This window comes from Equus caballus, chromosome 3 (genome assembly GCF_041296265.1).
Source record: "Equus caballus isolate H_3958 breed thoroughbred chromosome 3, TB-T2T, whole genome shotgun sequence".
NCBI lineage: Eukaryota > Metazoa > Chordata > Mammalia > Perissodactyla > Equidae > Equus > Equus caballus.
The window spans coordinates 124283350-124304159 of record NC_091686.1 but is presented as its reverse complement, the minus strand read 5'-3'; the positions used below and the strand labels follow the sequence as shown (position 1 = coordinate 124304159).

The following is a 20810-nucleotide window of genomic DNA, read 5'->3' as shown; positions in this document are numbered from 1 at the left end:
CATTATTTATTTAGTTTTGCAATTTGGTTATGGTGTGTCAGGGTTAGCTTGTTTTTGCCCTAGGTGGTGTCAGCTTGTTTTATTTGTGTGGCTGGTGTGTTGTTATTGGCTATTGGCTGGAAAGGGGCTGTTGGACATGGGCCTTAATTCTCCCCAATATGGGCCTTCCCATGAGGCTGCTTGGGCTTCCTCATAGCCTTGTGGCAGGTTCCATGGAGGAGGAACTGAAACTTGCCGGTCCTTGTAAAGGCTAGGCTGGCTCTGGCTTGGCATCGCTTTTGCCATATTCTCTTGGTGAAAGCAATCACAGGCCCAGGCCAGACACAAGGGTGTGGAGAAATAGACTTTATCTCTTGGTGGGGGGCGGGGTGGCAAACAATTTTTGGCCATCTTTAATCCACCACAGTTTTATAATACTTTTTGGTTTAAGTGAATATTTGTCAGCTGTTAAGATCGGTCAGCTAAAGCACTGTGATGGGTAATATTTACTTTCTTGTATGGCTTTTTGTTTTCCTGGTGGAAATAATTATGTTCTTTTTCTATTTGCTTGGTTTTCCGTGCATCTATTACTAACCTAGCCCAGGTTTTCCAAATGAACTGTATAAAAAGCCTTTTGCAATGGTTAGTTACAGTTGACTGTCATTTCCTTGTTTTTTTCTTGGAGACCTTCCTCTGGGAGCTGGTTGTCTTCCTGCTCCAGACTGGACTCTTCCATAGGCCTGAGGCACAGCTGTACATTCTTACTCTCTGAGATGGACCACCTGTTTTTTGGGTCTCATGTCTTTTGTGATTTACCTTCATTTTTGGTGATATATCTTCTGGTAGTTATCTTAGAATGTGTGGGAGGCAACATTTTTTGAGACTTTGCATGCTACAATGATCTGTTCTGTGCTTATATTTGATTGATAGCTTGGCTGGGCATATAATTTAGATTGAAAATAATTTCTCTCAAAAACTTGAAGACATAGCTTCATTATTTTTGGGCTTTCCATGCGTGTTTTCTCTTTTTAAGAAACCTAACGTTATCAGGGTTTCTGATTCTTTGCATGTGACCCATTATGTCTGTGTCCTGTCCTCTCCCCCTCTCCCCCCGCCCCGGCCCCACCCCGTGTAGGTCTCTTTTGCATTTATTATGCTGGGCACTTGATGAGTCTTTTTGACCTTTTGATTCTGGGACATCTTGAGTTCTTTCTTTCTTTTTTTTTTTTTAAAGGAAGATTAGCCCTGAGCTAACTGCTGCCAATCCTCCTCTTTTTGCTGAGGAAGACTGGCCCTGAGCTCACATCTGTGCCCATCTTCCTCTGCTTTATATGTGTGACGCCTACCACAGCATGGCTTGCCAAGTGGTGCCATGTCAGCATCCGGGATCCAAACCGGCGAACCCCAGGTGGCAGAAGCGGAACGTGCGCACTTAACCGCTGCGCCACCAGGCTGGCCCCATGAATATTTTCATCTTCTCAGTAAGAAACCCCGTACCTATCGAGCAGGCACTCCCCATTCCCACTCATCCCCCAGCCCCTGGTACTTACCATCATACTTTCTGTCTCTGTGGATTTACCTGTTCTGGATGTTTCATTTAAACAGAGTCATACAATATGTGGCCTTTTGTGACTGGCCTCTTTCACTCAGCATAAATGTTTTCACGGTTCATCCATGTTGTAGCATGTCTCAGTGCTTCATTCCTTTTCATGGCTGAATATTCCGTTGTATGGATAGATCGCATTTCTTTTATCCATTTATCAGTTGTTGGACATTTGGGTTGTTTTTTGCTTTTATGAATAATGCTGCTGTGAAAATTCTTGTACAAGTTTTTATATAAACATATATTTTCAGTTCTCTCTTGAGGAGATACCTAGGAGTGGAATTGCTGGGTCACATGGCAACTCTTGTTTAACTTTTTGAGGAACCGCTGGCTTGTTTCCCGCAGCACCTGTACCATTTTATGTGCTCCACCCCAGCGGTGTATGAGGTCCAAAGGTGTGACATATTACACTGAGAATATATAGAGCAAAACTCAGTAACGGGACCAGGAGAGATATCAACTTCTGTATCATCATAAGGTTAAGATTGGGGTTGCAGGGGAGAGAAGCAGCACAGATGAGTAGGCCCAAGGCTGACATTGAGCTTTGCCTGTGACTCTAAGCTTTTTTGCAGCCAAATGAAACAAGAAACAGTTCAGCTAGAAAGTCTTCATTGTCATAGATGCATTTCTGCAGAGAAGCAAAACTTTTGCTGGAAGTAAATTCTAAATTCTATGAAATAAAGCTTTTCATTAGAGAATTCTTTTGAAGTAGCGGAGTGGTCACTTCCCTCAGCTCCTGCTCTCTAGCAAACTGTACTGATTTTGTTGTTCTTTACATAGAGTTCTTTGATATAAGAATGAAGATCCTGTCATCATTCACTGAAGGCAGAACCAAAATATCTTCCAGATAGATTAGTGTGAAATGTTAGAAAACAAGGGAATGTTAGGGTGTATGTGTATGTAAACTATTTTTGCAAACTTTGATTTTCCATTTAAGTCTCTCTCCTTTCCTTGGAGGAATGACTTGGAGCTTGGTTCCTCTCCTGGCTTGGCTCTGGGGCATGTCCTGAAGGCCTTACTACTGTCCCAGCATCGAGATCTCTTCAAGGTGATTCTCTGCTCAGTTAGATTCACAGAATGAACAGAGTGGGCTGCGGCTGGACATCTGAACAACTGGAAGGGTGGTACAGTGAGGCCTGGTGTGGCTCTGGCATCGGAGCCTTGGGGAAAGGAGCTTTGGGGCTTGCTTAGCCCTGGTCTGGGAGGGACGTTCTTCCTGCCACCTTCTCACCCTCCATCCCATCTTTCTCTTTACTCTTTCCCTAACATATCATATCTATATTTTAAAATCTCTGTCTCTTCCCTCAGGAATATTAGCTCCACAAGAATAAGCTACGTGCTTTGTTTACTGCTCTGTTTCCAAGTGCTGGAACAGGCCCTGGTGCTCAGTGACTAGTTCTGACTGTTGATTGTTCCTTTTGTCCTTCCCTCCACGTTGGGGACCCCTCCTCTATTCCATGTGGCTCTGTAGGGGTCTGCTTAGCTTCCCCAGCCACTTAATCTGTCAGGTCATATTGTATATATTGTGTGAAATGTAAGGAATTAATTACATAATTCTTAAGAGCTTATTACAAAAAGCAGCAATCTGATGCTTAACTCTCCCCACCCCATTCCTGCTTCCTTGGAAAACCACTGATAACTCTGAGCTGTGAGTTTCTGGTTTAACTTCCATATTTTCAGTTTTTTATTTTTTTATTTTGATAACAAAGATTGGCCCTGAGCTAACATCTGTGCCAACCTTCCTTTGTTTTATGTGGTTTGTTGCCACAGTGTGGCTTGACAAGTGGTGCTAGGTCCGTGCCCGGGATCCGAACCTGCGAACCCTGGGCCACCGAAGTGGAGTGTGTGAACTTAACCACTACACTGCTGGGCTGGCCCCTCCATATTTTCAGTTTTTACTCTAAGTGTTTCAGTGTTGTCTTTCCTTTTTACAATGATTATATATTACATTTGTTATTTTAGGACATTTTAAAGGGAAGAATATTTATGAATAAGAGAAATTAAGTTATTAGTCTTCCTTTTTTTTTTTTTTAAAGATTTTATTTTATTTTTTCTCCCCAAAGCCCCCCAGTACACAGTTGTATATTCTTCGTTGTGGGTCCTTGTAGTTGTGGCATGTGGGACGCTGCCTCAGCGTGGTTTGATGAGCAGTGCCATGTCCGCGCCCAGGATTCGAACTGACGAAACACTGGGCCGCCTGCAGCGGAGCGCGCGAACTTAACCACTCGGCCACGGGGCCAGCCCCTAGTCTTCCTTTTACAATAGCACGTCTCTAACATAGATTTGATTCCTCCACATCAGCTTTCCCACCTTTGACATCTGTAACTCTTATTCCTCTGTTGTCTTTGTCCTTGTGGATTTATACTTTTTTTGAAATTCCTTTACTGTCATTTTAATTGGGGTTTCTGGAAGGAATGCAGATAAGTGAGAGAAGGGAAGCCTCATGTTCTTTTTATATATAAAAACTGTTTTAGAATGACCACTCTCCTCTTACTTTTTCATCCTTTTCTTTTAACTTTACATTCTTGCTGCAGTACCTCTTTTAGCATTTCTTTTGTGAAAAGAATATATATAAAACTCCCTTAGTCTTTGCATGTCTGAAAATATATTTTGCCTCACATTTGAAAGATAATTTAAATGGGAAGTTATTTTCCCTTAACACTTTTAGGAGACTCCATCATCTACTCCTATCTGTTGAGGCTAAATAATGGTCTGTGTTACCATTTCTCTTCTTGTACTGAAGTCTGGCAAATTAACTTGTTATTTATGGGTATTTAGGTTTTAAGATTTTCTTTTTATCCCTTCATGTTCTCTAGTTTCAGTATGATGTGTCTAGGTATTGATTTGTTTTTATATATTTTGCTCAGAACTCTGGGTGCTCTTTTAATTCAAATAGTTGAATCTCCTCTCATCTCTGGAAAAATTTCCATTATTATCCTTTTGAAAATTGCTTTTCTCCCATCCTCCCTAGTCTCTCCTGAAACTCCATTGGAATGTAAGCTCCCTGAGGGCAGAGTATTTTTTTTTTTTTTGGTAGTAAAGTATACATAATATAAAATTTACCATTTTAGGGGCTGGCCCCGTGACTGAGTGGTTAGGTTCGCGTGCTCCACTGCAGGTGGTCCAGTGTTTCGTTGGTTCGAATCCTGGGCACGGACATGGCACTGCTCATCAAACCACGCTGAGGCAGCGTCCCACATGCCACACAACTAGAAGGACCCACAACGAAGAATATACAACTATGTACCGGAGGGGCTTTGGGGAGAAAAAGGAAAAAATAAAATCTTAAAAAAAAAAAAATTTACCATTTTAACCATTTTTAAGTGTACAGTTCAGTGGTAATAAGCACATTCACACTGTTGTGCACCCATCACCACCATCCATCTGCAGAACTTTTTCATCTTACAGAACTGAAACTCTGTACCCTTTAAACACTACCTCTCCATTCCCTTCTCCCCCATTCTCTTGGAACCATCATCCTACTTTCTGTCTCTATGAATTTGATTACTCTAGGTACTTCATATATAAGTGGAATCATACAGTATTGATCCTTTTGTGATTGCCTTCTTTGGCTTAGCATAATGTTTTCAAGGTTCATCCTTGTTGTAGCATGTGTCATAACTTCATTCCTTTTTAAGGCTGAATAACATTCCATTGTATGGATATACCACATTTTATCTATTCCTTTGTTGATTGGAAATAATGCTGCAAATACTGTTTGAGTCACTGCTTTAAATTCTTTTGGATGGGAAGACTTTATTTATTGTTTCTGGAGCAGTTTTAGATTCACTGCAAAATCAAGAGGAAGGTACAGAGATTTCCCCTATATCCCTTGCCCCTCACATGCATAGCCCCGCCCCCCCATTACCAACACTCCCCACCAGATGGTACATCTGTTACGATTGATGAACCTACATTGACACATCATAGTCACCCAAAGTCCGTAGTTTACATTAGGGTTCACTCTTGGTGTACATTCTATGGGTTTGGACAAACGTATAATGACATGTATTCACCATTGTACTATCATACAGAATGGTTGCACTGCCCCGAGAATCCTCTGTGTTCCACCTGCTCATCCCTTCCTCCCCCGAACCCCTGGCAACCACTGATCTTTTTATCTCCTGCATAGTTTTGCCTTTTCTAGAATGTCATAGAGTTGGAATCATACAGTGTGTAGCCTTTTCAGATTGGCTTCTTTCACTTAGTAATATGCATTTAAGGTTCCTCCATGTCTTTCTGTGGCTTGATAGCTCATTTCTTTTCAGTTCTGAATAATATTCCATTATTCCATTGTGTGGACATAAGTTTTCAACTCCCTTGGGTAAACACCAAGGAGTGAGATTGCTGGATCATATGGTAAATGTATGTTTAGTTTTGTAAGAAACCGCCAAACTGTCTTCTAAAGTGGCTGTACCATTTTGCATTCCCACCAACAGTGGATGGGAGTCTCTGTTGTTTCACATACTCTCCAGCATTTGGTGTTGTCAGTGTTCCAGATTTTGGTCATTCTGATAGATGTATAGTGGTATCTTGTTTTAATTTGCATTTCCTTGATGATATATGATGTGGAGCATCTTTTTGTATGCTTATTTGCCACCTGGATACTTTCTTTGGTGAGGTGTCTGTTAAGGTCTTCAGCTCATTTTTTTAGTTGTGTTGTTTATTTTCTTATTGTTGAGTTTTAAGAGTTCTTTGTATATGTTGCATATCAGTCCTTTATCAGATATGTCTTTTGCAGACCTTTTCTCCCGTGTGTGGCTTGTCTTTTCATTCTTTTGACGTTGTTCACAGAGCAGAATTTTTTTTTTTTTTTTTAGTTCTAATTGGCTTTATTCAGTGATTTATGAATAGGGCAGCATCCCATCTAGCAAACAGAGAGATACTCCCAGAAGATTTTTTCTTTTTAAATGAAGTCTTATCACTGATCTCTTTCATGGATTCTGCCTTTGGTGTTATATCTAAAAGGCCAGTGCTAAACCCAAGGTCATCTGGGTTTTCTCCTGTGTTAGCTTCTAGAAGTTTTATTGTTTTGCATTTTACATTTAGGTCTATGATCTATTTTGAGTTATTTTGTGAAGGGTGTAAAGTCTGTGTCTAGATTCATTTTTTTGTATGTGGGTGGATGTCCCATTGTTCTAGCACCATTTGTAGAAAAGGCTTTCTTTGCTCCATTGTCAGAGATCAGTTGAGTATGTTTATGAGTCTCTTTATTCTGTTCCACTGATCTCTTTGTCTGTTATTTTGCCAGTACAACACTGCCTTAATTACCATACCTTCATAGTAAGTCTTGAAGTCAGGTAGTGTCAGTCTTACAGGTTTGTTCTTTTCCTTCTATATTGTGTTGGCTCTTCTGAGTCTTTTGCTTCCCCACATAAACTTTAGAATCAGTTTGTTGATATGCATAAAATAACTTGCTGGGCTTTTGATTGAGATCGTATTTAACCTATAGATCAAGTTGGGAAGAACTGACATCCTGATAATACTGAATCTTCCTATTCATGAACATGGAATATCTTCCCATTTATTTAGTTCTTCTTTGGTTTTATTCATCAGAGTTTTATAGTTTTCCTCATATAGGTCTTATATATTTTGTTAGATTTATTCCTAAGTATTTCATTTTGGGGGGGGTGCTAGTATAAATGGTGTTTTTAATTTCAAATTCCACTTGTTCATTGCTAGTATATAAGGATGTGATTGGCTTTTGTGTATTAGCCTTGTATCCTGTAACCTTGTTATAATTATTTGTATCAGTTCCAAGAGTTCTTTATTATTTGTTTTCAGAGCGTTTTTTGATTCTTTCACATTTTCTGTGTAGATGATCATGTCGTCTGTGAACAAAAGACAGTTTTATTTTCTTCCTTCCCAATCTGTATATCTTTTATTTCCTTTTCTTGTCTTATTGCATTAACTAGGACAGCAGAATATTTTTTATCACATTTTGTTCAATGCTGTAACCCTAGCACCTAAAATTCAGTGTCTGGCACATCGTAAGCACTGTAAATTTTTGAAAGAATGAAACACGAACGTTATGTCTCTTAACCCCTCTTAAATTATATACTTTTTTTTTGAGGAAGATTAGCTCTGAGCTAACTACTGCCAATCCTCCTCTTTTTCCTGAGGAAGACTGGCCCTGAGCTCACATCCATGCCCATCTTCCTCTACTTTATACGTGGGACGCCTACCATAGCATGGCTTGCCAAGCGGTGCCATGTCCACACCTGGGATCCAAACCAGTGAATCCCAGGCCACCAAGAAGTGGAACATGCAAACTTAACAGCTGTGCCACCGGGCCGGCCCCTTAAATATTTTTTATCTATCAGCCGTATGTCTTGGTGATTTGTTTGGATTTGTCTTCTATTATGTATTTAGCTGTGTTCAGTCTGCTATATTCAGTGCAACTATTGAGTTTTTTATTTTAGTGCCTGTTTTTCTTTCCAAATCTGCGATTTTTGAAAAAAATATTTCTTATTCTGTGGAAGACCTTTGATATTACCCTATGCCTAGCTCATTGGGTATTACTCTCTGATGGTGGTGGTTTTGCATGCTGTGTAATCTTTGTCTCCTCGCTCACTTCTGCAGAGAGATCTTCCAGATGTGCTCTGGGCTGTAGAAGCTCCCCTGAGCGGTTTCCCAGCTGCCTTTGCAGGGCCCTGCCAGCTTCATGCATACTAGACCCATTTTTATGTAAGTTTCTTGGCTCAGAATTTGGGGCACCACAGCCTTCTGAGACAGATTTCTTGAGAGTGATTCTGTCTCCCCAATGGCTTCTAGTGGGTTTTTGCTGAGGGCTCAGTCCTGGGCTGGCCAGTGGCAAAGCTCAGATGATGATGGTGCTGTGACAGCAGACACTCTGGTCTGCTCTGGGTGATGCCTGCTCTTTCTCCTCAATGGCTATGACTACCCTGTGGGGCTGGTCCTCTGTCCTCAAGAACTGGAGTGTGGATGAGAGGCTGCAATCACTTGCCATAGTTAGTAAGTGATAGAGCCAGAATTCCAGCCCAGGCAGTGGCCTTCACACTCTGTGCTCCAAACCACTCTAGCCGGCCACTCTCCACACCCTTCTGACCTGCTCTGGGCTATCTGAAGGGAGCCTAGACCCTTGCTTTGTGCCTCAGCTCTGTATTCTGGCTGCCAAGCCCAGCCCTTGAAGCCTGGAGTCCTGCCCCATGGAACCTGAGCCCTATTAGGTTGATTGCTGTTCCCTCTTCATTTCTGGACCCAGAGATTTCCCTTTCTTGCTTTGAATTAGGTGAATTAACTTTTTTCTTTAACGAAATAATTTGGCTGTCTTCACTGGAAATCTCCTGTAATGTGTTAACATAGTGATATAATATTAATAGAGTTTCTGATGTTGAATCATCATTTTTGGATAAACCTTCTTAAGCTGTGGTGTCTTATGTTAATATTGTAATGACTAGGTTTGATTTACTTCTGTTTCGTAATTTTTCTTTTTACAATCATGCTCGACTGAATTTGGCCTGTAGATCTTTTTTGCATTCATTTGTCTGGTTTTCGTATGAGAGTCATGCCAGCCTTGTGTAAAGTTTTGGGAAACTTTCTATTATTTTCTATGTTCTGGAATAATTTAAACAATAGGAGTGATATATTTATGTAATGAGTAATACACAGCACTTGAAAAGACTGAGCTAGACTTGTATATCAACATGGGGAAGTAAAGATATGTTGATCAAATTACAGAGCAAAGGTACAGTACGATAACATTTATTGAAATACAAACTCCATACGAGAGTTCTGTGTTAATGGATAGATACCATAGACTGGAAGGATGCATAGTAAATTCATGATGAGGATTGCCTTTGGGCGAGAGTAAATGAACTTATGTTTCCAGAATAAGTAGACTGCATGTTTGCTTTATTCATTCATTCTTCACCGCAGACCTGTGGAAGGCAGTACTTGGAGCCAGACTGCTTGTGTCTGGCTGCTGCCCCTCTGTCTTCTAGCTGTATGACTTGGATGTCACAGTCTCTGTAACTGTGAAATGGAATAATAATGCTGCCTTGCAGTGTTATGGGTGTGAAGAGCCAGAACCCGCCAAGAAGCTACTGAGGGCATTTTTTGGTGGTAGGCTGTCTGATTAGATGAGTCTGGCTTCTCACTCCTGGGAGCCCCTGAGGTTCTGGATGTGTTTCCGTTCCTAGTTCTCAGGTGTGGAGGAGTACCACAGAGTAAGCACTGAGTACATATCTGTAGTTGTTGTTATCCAGAGTTCTTTTTTCTTTCATGTAAAAAAGACTTGGGGCAAATGTGGCAGAATGCTAAAAATTGTCATTTTGGAGTGGTGGGTATATGTTTGTCCTCTTGTTCTTTTAAACCCCCCCCCCCCCCCCCCCCAATATAAGAATGATTGGTTATTGAAGGGTGGTGCGACTCGCCAGTGAAGCTCTCTGGGCTTTTCTTCTGTGGTTATTGGGCTTTTCAGATTTTCTACCTCTTGGTTAGGTTTTATATTTTTCTTGAAATTCTGGACAAAGTGAAAGATTTTCTAACTTATTGGTATAACTTTGGAAAAATCAAAAACCCTAGAAAGATAAAATTAAGTGGTCAGTGACTTGCAGTGCTGTGAAGAAAGTAAAAGCTTGACCTCTCTGGAGGGGCCCTTGCCTTTAAGAGTTCTCATGGGTAGAATCCTGGGAAATAAGCAATCCACAGTCAGATTAGGAGGAAAAAAATGACAAAACACACAAAGAAACAAGCACCAGGAATGAAAATAAAAACAACAGTAGAAACAGACCTCCAAAGACCAGGTATTTAAAAATTATATTTAATATATTCAAGGATTTAAAAGAAACTTGAAAATAACAACAGAAACAAGCAATGTTGAAAAGTGTGGTTCACACACAGGTCGTGATTAATACCGACTTAGGCTTGGAGTTAAATCCTGGTCCCATGATTTCCTAGCCTTGTGACCTTGGGTATGTCCTAAGGGAAGCCAGAAATATGAATTTTTGTGTAAAATATCCCAAACTTTAATTCTTGGCAACTAAACTCTTATCTGTCTATTGGCTCTACTTCTTAGCATTATTTTCTTAGTGGTTGCTCTAGCTAGGATTGCAGTTTGCATCCTTAATTCATCACAGTCTGCTTAGAGTTAATATTGTTCCACTTCATATAAAATACAAGAATCTTGCAACTGTCTAGATTTGTTTGCTCCCTGTCCCATGCTACAGTTGTCATATGTATTATGTGTATTATTATACATGTTAAGTTATAATCCCTACAGTGTTATAAATTTTGCTTAGTTATGTGAATTTTAAAGAAACTAAGAAGAACAAATAGTCTTTTTGTGTGTGTGTGAGGAAGATTGGCCCTGAGCTAACATCTGTTGCTAATCTTCCTTTTTTTGCTTGAGGACGATTGTCCCTGAGCTAACGTCTGTGACAGTCTTCCTCTATTTTGTATGTGGGACGCCACCACAGCATGGCTTGATGAGTGGTGTATAGGTCCATGCCCAGGATCCAAACCTGCAAACCCAGGCCGCCAAAGTGGAGCACACAAACTTAACCAGGCCAGCCCCCAAAATAGTCTTTTATATTTACTCATACATTCACCATTTTTGGTGCCCTTCATTTCTTCCTAAAGATCTGAGTTTCAGTCTGCTCTCATTTCCCTTTAACCTGAAGAGCTTCCTTTAGCATTTCTTGTAGTGTAGATCTGCTGGTAACAGCTTCTTGGTTTTTATTTCTCTTCAAATATATTTTGTCTTTATTCTTGAAGGATATTTTTTCTGGATATCAAATTCTAGGTGGACAGTTGGTTTTTTCCCCCGTTACTCAAAACATGTTCTTTCGCTGTCTTCTGGCCTGTTTCTTGTGGGAAATAAATGATCATACACATGATAGTTTTTTGTGTAATTGGTCTTTTTTTCTTCTCACTGCTTTTGAGATTTTCTCTTTATCTTTGTTTTTCAGCATTTTGACTGATGTGCACCTGGGTGGGGTTTTTTGGTTTTTTGGGTTTTTTTATTGAGTTCATAATGGTTTTACATCAGCGTGAGCTTTCAGTTGTACATTCTTTCTTTCTTTCTTTCTTCTTTTTTTTTTAAGATTTTATTTTTCCTTTTTCTCCCAAAGCCCCCCAGTACATAGTTGTGTATTTTTAGTTGTGGGTCCTTCTACTTGTGGCATGTGGGTTGCTGCCTCAGCGTGGCTTGATGAGTGGCATCATGTCTGCGCCCAGGATTCTAACCAGTGAAACCCTGGGCTGCCAAAGTGGAGTGCGTGAACTTAACTACTTGACCACGGGGCCGGCCCCTGTACGTTCTTTCTTTTTTATATTATTATTATTATTTTTTATTGAGTTAATGATAGGTTACAATCTTGTGAAATTTCAGTTGTACATTATTGTCTGTCAGTCGTGTTGTAGGTGCACCCCTTCACCCTTTGTGCCCACCCCCCACCCCACCTTTCCCCTGGTAGCCACTAATCTGTTCTCTCTGTCCACATGTATAAATTCCTCATATGAGTGGAGTCATACAGAGATTGTCCTTCTCTATCTGGCTTATTTCACTTAACATAATTCCCTCAAGGTCCATCCATGTTGCAAATGGGACAATTTTGTTCTTTTTTATGCCTGAGTAGTATTCTGTTGTATATATATACCACATCTTCTTTATCCAATCATCAGTTGATGGGCACTTAGGTTGCTTCCACATCTTGGCTATTGTAAATAATGCTGCAATGAACATAGGGGTGCATGGAACTTTTGGAATTGCTGATTTCAGGTTCTTTGGATAGATACCCAGTAGTGAGATAGCTGGGTCATATGGTAGTTTTTAATTTTTTGAGGAATCTCCATACTGTTTTCCGTAGTGGCTGTACCAGTTTGCATTCCCACCAGCAGTGTGTGAGGGTTCCCTTCTCTCCACACCCTCTCCAATATTTGTTATTTTTAGTCTTAGTGATTATAGCCATTTTAACAGGCATAAGGTGGTATCTTAGTGTAGTTTTGACTTGCATTTTCCTGATGATCAGTGATGTTGAACACCTTTTCATGTGTTTATTGGCTATCTGTATATCTTCTTTGGAAAAATGTCTGTTCATCTCCTCTGCTGGGTGGGTTTTTTTTGATATTTATCCTGCTTGGAGTTTGCTGAACTTCTTGAACTTGTAAATTTGTCTCACTAAATTTGGGAAAGTTTTCTGGCTTTTTTTTTTCCCCCAAACATTTTTTCTGTCCAATTCTTTCCCTCCTCTCCTTCTGGGTGGAAGTGGGAATCCAGGCGTTTTGATATGGTTCTATTGATTGCTGAAGCTCTGTTCTCTTTTTTTTTTTTTAAGATTTTTTTCTCTTTTTTAGGCAAGATAATTTTTACTGATCAATTTTCAAGTTTCCTGACTCTCATATCTATTATGCTATTAAGCCCATTCAATGATTTTTTTTTATTTCAGTTATATTTCTGTTATAGAATGTCCATTTGGCTTTTTTTCATTGTTTTTGTTTCTTTGTTGCTATTTCCAATTTATTATTTTGAATATTTTTTCCTTTCTGTCCTTGAGCATGGTTATAATAGAACTTTGAACTCCTTATCTGCTGAATTTCAGTATTTGGGCCATCTCAGGATTGGTTTCTCTTGTTTCCCTGTTTCTTCATGTGTTTAGTAATTTGGGGTTATATCCTGGATATTGTGAATGATATGCTTTAGACACTCTGGATTCTATGTTCCCCTTAAGAGTGGTCTTTATTTTTTATTTTTTTAAAGATTTTATTTTTTTCCTTTTTCTCCCCAAAGCCCCCCGGTACATAGTTGTATAGTCTTCGTTGTGGGTCCTTCTTGTTGTGGCATGTGGGACGCTGCCTCAGCGTGGTTTGATGAGCAGTGCCATGTCCGTGCCCAGGATTCGAACCAACGAAACACTGGGCCGCCTGCAACAGAGCACGCGAACGTAACCACTCGGCCATGGGGCTGGCCTCAAGAGTGGTCTTTATTTTTAATTGTGCTAAGATACATAGAAAATTTGCCATCTTAACCATTTTACATGTACAGTGCAGTGGTATTAAATACATTCATGTTGTTTTGCAGCCATCAGCACCATCTGTCCCCATAACTCTTTTCGTCTTGCAAATCTGAAATTCTTTACCTATTAAACAACAACTCCCTGTTCCCCCCTCCCCTACCCCCCAACAACCTCCATTCTGCTTTCTGTCTCTATGGATTTGACTCCTCTAGGACCTCATAGAAGTGGAATCACACAGAATCTGTCCTGTTGTGACTGGCTCATTTCACTCAGCATAATGTCCTCAAGGTTCATGCATCTTACAGCACGTGCAAGAATTTCCCTCTTTCTTTAAGGCTGGAATAACATTGCATGGTGTGGATGGACTACATTTTGGTAATCCATTCATCTGTTGATTGACATTTGGGTTGCTTCCACATTTCAGTTATTGTGAATAATACTGCTGTAAACATAGGTGTACAGATATGTCTCTGAGACCCTGATTTCAGTTCTTTTGGGTATTACCCAGAAGTGGAATTGCTGGCTCACGTGGTAAGTTTTAGTTTAATTTTTTGAGGAACCTTCATACCATTTTCCACAGTGGCTGCACCATTTTACACTCCCACCAACAGTGCGCAAGAGTTCCAGTTTCTCCACATCCTCGTCAACACTTGTTGTTTTGTGTTTTTTTGATAGTAGCCATCCTCGTGGGTGTGAGGTGGTATCTCATTGTAGTTTTGGTCTTTAGAGTGGTGTTTTGAGTTGTTTTTGTATAGCAACTAGAGTCTCCTTTCAGTCATTTTACAAGCTAGGCTACTTGGATTCTGCCTCATACATGTGTCAGCCTCAAATTTGGGCTGAGCTTATATGCGGAATTCGGCCCTTCCCTTCCTGGCTCTCTCCTGTTAGAAGTGCTCCCTTTTGTACAGCTGTTGCGGTTCCCTCAGGCTCTCCTCAGGCACAAAACTAAGAACCCGGACATTGGCCCAGCACTGCTCCTTTCTTTAAGAGGTGACCTCCATTTATCTTCCTGCTTTTGGTCTCTCTCCAGTGCCGTCAGGTAGTTGATTTTTATATTTTTGTCCAATTAGTCTGACATGAGCTAGAATAGGAACCTACTCTGATTTACTTTTAAGAAAAATATTGTGTGAGTCACACACAACACCTTTATATGTGTTCAGGTGTTAAAAGATTGTCTTGGGCATGTGAAGCTAAACTGGAACTTGGAGTTGTTAAATTTGCTCTCTTTTCTTCTGTCCCTGCCTCAGCTGTCTGGCTTCCACCCCATTTGTTTCTGTGGAAACTGCAGATTGCAGTCATTGGCAGCCCCTTATTGCTGCACATTAGTTTCTCCACCTCAACACTACTGGCATTTTTGGCCAGATAGTTCTTTGTTGTAAGGGCTGTCCTGTGTGTTGAAGGATGTTTAGCAGCATCATGACCCCTCCCCAGTAGATGTCAGTAGCAGTCCCCAGGTGGTTGGTAACCAAAGATGTTTCCAGACAGTGTCAATGTCCCTGGGGAGCAAAATCATCCCCAGTTGAGAACTGCTCCTGTACATCGGTGGGTAGCTCCAGTCCTTACCCTCAACTTCTCCCCAGAGTCTGATGCTCTTGGTTGCCACCTTCTTGGGAGCGTGTCATTGGTGGCTGTCATTTTGCACTCTTGGCAGGTGTCTTCCCAGCTGGAATGGGTGCCTCCCTGTTTCTTATTTCTAGCCACCCTTTGGAGTTTTGGCACTTTCATTGGCTGTCCCTGACTGGGGACTGTAGCTGTACAGTGAAGACTCCACATCACCACATTGCAGCCAGAGAAGTCTTCCTAAAACCACCCCCCAGCTGCACTTGGGCCTCATGTGGCCGGCGTGCCATGTTGCAAGTAGTGCATGTTGTGGCTCAGCAGTGTTGCCCTCAACTAGTTCATCTTCAGGTGATGGCTAAATAAAATTTACCATTACTGCAGTGCTCCTTGTGATAAGCATGTAATTTGGGCCTGAGCCAGAAGGAGGAGGGGGATAGAGATTGGAGTACTAGCCTGAGCATAAACCAGAGCTGATGCAGGGTGCTTGCTCACTTTCTAACTTTTGGCTTTTTGGCAACGGCTCCCCCCACCCCCACAATAGTCTAGAACTAATACTGTGCCAAGCATTGAAAGATCTGGTTTTAAACTTTGCTGACCAGGTAACCTTGGGTGCATCGCTGAACCTCTGCCTGGGAGTCCTCCTCAGCTGTGACAAAAGGACTGTTTGTTTTGTTTTTAAAAAAGCTCTTGTCTTTTATCCTTTTGCACGGGACTGGCTTTGTGTTAGCTGCCTCTGGCACGTATACCTGTGACAGGTGGTAATCTCCGTTTGAAGAGTGATTAAGGAGATTGAGTGTTGCGTCCATGGCCACATTGCTTGTTAGTGGTGATGGCACGACTTAAGTTTCCTTGCCTGACTTGTGTTCTCCTTCTTAAAAATTATTCGTATTGCTTTCCTTTAGCTTTATCATTTTGTGATTCTGTCATTTTTGTAATATTAGAACTGCCTCCTGTGACCTAAATCATTATGTAAAACATCATAAATTGCCTCAAAAAAAACCCCCACAAAGCTGTAGGGGTGTTGGCATACTTATCTTGGGTTTTAAATATAATATGTTTCTTTTTCTTTTGTTTTTTTTAATATTGTAGTGTTCTAAGAACGGAAGCATCTGGGCTGAATGGAATTTAGCATCAAAAAAAATCCTCTTTCTGTTCAGAAAGTTGTAAAGTGCATAAAGATGAAGCAGGCACCAGAAATCCTTGGCAATACAAATGGAAAGACACAGAACTGTGAAGTGAATCGCGAATGTTCTGTATTCCTCAGCAAAGCCCAACTTTCTACCAGTCTACAGGAGGGGGTCATGCAGAAATTTAATGGTCACGATGCACTTCCTTTTATTCCAACTGAGAAGCTGAAAGATCTAACTTCTCGTGTGTTTAATGGAGAACCCGGTGCTCATGATGCCAGATTGCGTTTTGAGTCCCAGGAAATGAAAGGAATTGGGACACCACCTAACACTACCCCTATCAAAAATGGCTCTCCAGAAATTAAGCTGAAAATCACCAAAACATACATGAATGGGAAACCTCTCTTTGAATCTTCCATTTGTGGTGATGGTGCTGCTACTGTGTCCCAGTCAGAAGAAAATGGACAAAAACCAGAAAATAAGGCAAGAAGGAACAGGAAGAGAAGCATAAAATATGACTCCTTGCTGGAGCAGGGCCTTGTGGAAGCAGCTCTGGTGTCCAAGATCTCGGGTCCCTCAGATAAAAAGGTATTTATGAGGAGTTCTGTCAGGGATAGGGTGGGGTGCAGCAGTCAGTTCCTGTGAACAGAAGAACCATGTGAGGACACCTCCATATGCTGGGTGGCGAGGGTGGAGGTGGGAACAGGCTACTTGTGTCTGCTCTCCAACTCACCTTGTCTACACATGGTCGATGATGAAGCCTTGGCTGTGACTTGGGCTCCCAGCTCCAGGATACCCCGATGTTGCCTCCTTTAGGCCTCACAGCAGTTGCTGAGCCATTTGTGAAGCCTAGGGAGGTTAACTAAGTGTTAAAGACTGAAATGGCTAACAAGAGGTAAAACTAGTTTCTGAACCCAGTTCTGGCCAGTTCCAGAGCCCTTGACCTTCAGTCTATACTGTTTTCCTGGATCTCCTCTCCAAAGATGTCCTTTAGCCTGATTATGGTCAGTGGAGTTGCACTGGGATCTAGCATGAGGCTTCTTCAATCTGTACCATCTACTAAGGAGTGGGAAGTGGGAAGCAGGGCTATGCCGTGCAGAAGCGCTCCTGTCATCCTTCCCACATGGTTCACTGTCCCCTCGAGGAGGTTCACTGTCCAAAGGGTTTGTCTCCTTGAGGATTGGAGCTGTGTCTTACACCTTCATGTTCTTGGTTCCAGCACAGAGCCTGACACTTAACACTTGTGAATGAGCATTCACTCATCAAAGGCTGGGATGGAGAACCCTAACTTATGATGAAAGAACATGGTGGTTTATATCACCAGGCCTTAAAGTGACACTCAGGATGGCCCACCACTTAAATGGGTGTCAGCCATATAAAACAGCCAGGGAAGCTTGGCCTTGGCAGAAGGAACTAAGGAAGGTGCCACAGCCTCCCCTGTTCATCTAGGGGTTGACAGTCTAGATGAACAAGGTCTACAAGGCATCTGATATTCTTCGGGCTTTAGTTGAAGCTCCAGGTGCACTTGCAGGAGTGGGGAGAGGGAACTTAAAACAGTTTGGGTTGGTATCATCACCAGTGTTAGAATATTTAGTTTAAAATTATAGTTGAGGAATTTTATTTACGATTTCTACAGATAGGAGGGGAAAGATCCAAAATTTCCTGGAAATTGTTAAAATAATGAAGAACTGTGAGGGTTTTTTTTTTTTTTTGAGGAAGATCAGCCCTAAGCTAACATCTGCTGGGGATCCTTCTCTCTCTTTTTTTTTTTTTTTTTTAAAGATTGGCACCTGAGCTAACACCTGTTGCAAATTTTTTTTTCTTCTGCTTTTTCTCCCCAAATCCCCCCATACATAGTTGTATATTTTAGTTGTGGGTCCTTCTAGTTGTGGCATATGGGACGCCGCCTCAGCATGGCCTGATGACCGGTGCCATGTCCACGCCCAGGATCTGAACCAGTGGAACCCTGGGCCACCAAAACAGAGCGCACAAACCCAACCACTTGGCCACGGGGCTGGCCCCCGATCCTCCTCTTTTTGCTGAGGAAGACTGGCCCTGAGCTAACATCTGTGCCCGTCTTCCTCTACTGTATGCATGAGGTGCCCGCCACAGCATGGCTTGACAAGTGGTGCATAGGTCCACACCTGGGATCTGGACCTACAAACCCCAGGCTGCTGAAGTGGAACATGCAAACTTAACCCCTGCACCACCAGGCCAGCCCCCTGCTTTGAGGGTTTAAAAAGATGCTTTTTGAGTGCTTAGGAGCTATTTGGCTATTTCTAATATAATTATAATGGCAATTTTTTAAAAGACTAGCTTGGTGACTTGGGCTGATTCACTGGTTTTTGAAGTGCCCATGGTTGTGGTGAACCTCATTCTTTCATGAGGAAGAGGCTGGTGCCAGTTATTCCTAGTTCTGCTGTGTGGGTTTGTTAAAACTTGGGGAAGTCACCTGAATTTTGTCTCCCTGTCTTCAGAATGAGGACAATAATACTCATTCTCAGGGGGTTGTCATGTGGCTTAGATGACAAATGTAAGCCTGGGATGCTTGTGGAATAATCTGAGACTTATCTTTTTTTGGCTGAGGAAGATTCGTCCTGAGCTAACATCTGTGCCAGTATTCCTCTATTTTGTATGTGGGTTGCTGCCACAGCATGGCTGCTGATGAGTGGTGTAGGTCTGTGTGTGGGAACCGAATCCAGGCTGCTGAAGCAGAGTGCACTGAACTTAACCACTAGGCCATGGAGCTGGCCCTGAGACCTATCATCTTTTGAAAGTGTGTAATGTGACAGCTCTGTGCTAGCCTGCACCATCATGTACTCTGATCTTTTTTTTTGAAGAAGAAGATTAGCCCTGAGCTAACATCTGCTGCCAATCCTCCTCTTTTTGCTGAGGAAGACTGGTCCTGAGCTAACATCCATGCCCATCTTCCTCTACTTTATATGTGGGACACCTACCACAGCATGGCTTGCCAAGCAGTGCCATGTCCGCACCCAGGATCCTAACCGGCAAGCCCTGGGCTGCCAAAGTGGAATGTGCAAACTTAACCAGTGCACCACCAGGCCAGTCCCCGTGTACACTGATCTTGGTAACAACCAGTGAGATTTCAAGGTTTGCAGATAGGGAAACTGAGGCCCAAAGTTGTTCAGCAATTTGCCCAAGTATGTGGAGCTCTTAGGAGGAGGCTCAGGAATTCACTCAGGAGGAGGTCAAGGGCCATGCTGACTGTGCTTTTCTGGAGAGCAGAACCAAGAGTGGTGTGGGCAGGAGGTTGCTGTTGTCAGGTCTTTAGCCTCCTGACTGACCTGTGTTCTAAGATGGAGAAACTGAGCCTTAGAAGGCCTCAGGACTCAGATCACAAGTGGTAGAACTGAGACTCACTCCCAGGCCCTCTTAATGTCCTTACCTTTTACACACTGGGTCCTTTCATGTTGGATGATGCATATGCTCCAGAGAATTGATATCAGTCAAACATGTGACTGAGGGGCAGGAGGGTCACAGTATGGATTCGGGATTCCTTGAGAATGTCTCCTCTGATCAGGTAAGTAAGGCATTGTTAAAGACCATCCACCAGGCCAAAGAAATAGATTTATGTAGAGAACTTCATAAGGTTGAGCACCTACTGTGTGCCAGGCACTGTGCTGACCCTGTAGCTGAGGGGAAGAGACAGTTTTGATAAAGTGATAGCAGGGTTATCATCTGAAAAACAGTGAGGAGAGCATGTTCCTTTTGTGGGGGGATGTGTTTTGAACTTCTATCCTGGTTAATCCTTGGATAGAAGGATGGATTTAGGGGTAGTTGTTGGATGTATTAGTATGTCTTGTGTTGTTCATTTTCAGATTCCAGCTAAGAAAGAGTCCTGTCCAAGTACCGGCAAAGACAAAGACCACCTGTTGAAATATAATGTTGGTGATTTGGTGTGGTCCAAAGTGTCCGGTTACCCTTGGTGGCCATGCATGGTTTCTGCCGATCCACTCCTTCACAGCTATACCAAACTTAAAGGTATTGCATTTTGGGCTGTTTTTTTTCTCTTCTGTACTTAATCTTTCTCATCTCCAAACTTTTTTTTTTTGTCAGGAATATTGGCCCTGAGCTAACATCTGTTGCCAGTCTTCCTCGTTTTTTTGCTTAAGGAAGATTGTCACTGAGCTAACATCTGTGCCAATCTTCCTCTATTTTATGTGGGATGCTGCCACAGTGTGGCTGGTCGGGCAGTGCTAGGTTTGTGCCTGGGATCCGAACCTGCGAACCCTGGCCACTTGAAGTGGAGCGTGCGACCTTAACCACTTTGCCACTAGGCTGGCCCCCTCCAAACTTCTTTCTTACTCTTACTTAAACAGGTCTCCTGTGGTTCTGGTTCTTTTTTTTTTTATTGTGTTAAAATACACATAACGCAAAATTTACCATCTTATACATAACATAAAATTTGCCATTTACCGACCTGTGTATCTGAAGGAGTCTTTTGAATGTCTCTTTGTTCCAGCTACTGGGATTAATTACCTCAACTTTAATTTCATTACATCTTCCCCTTGATTTAGAGTTAAATAATTCCTGTAGTCTACA

The 20810-nt window shown here is 41.9% G+C and overlaps 1 protein-coding gene across 9 annotated transcripts in view; it reads left to right on the top strand.

Moving 5' to 3' along the window:
- NSD2 (nuclear receptor binding SET domain protein 2) overlaps positions 1 to 20810 on the top strand; it is an 88940-nt gene that overhangs the window by 10138 nt on the left and 57992 nt on the right. For 7 of the 9 annotated variants that reach the window (XM_023638510.2, XM_023638511.2, XM_070264046.1 and 4 more), the window contains 2 exons: positions 16210 to 16835; positions 20087 to 20249. In XM_023638510.2, the coding sequence (XP_023494278.1) occupies positions 16239 to 16835; positions 20087 to 20249 (760 nt within the window). In that variant the 5' untranslated portion in view covers positions 16210 to 16238. Of the gene's footprint in view, positions 1 to 2264; positions 2631 to 15300; positions 15469 to 16209; positions 16836 to 20086; positions 20250 to 20810 lie in introns of those variants that run through there. The other 2 variants (XM_070264048.1, XM_070264047.1) reach the window with 2 other exon arrangements.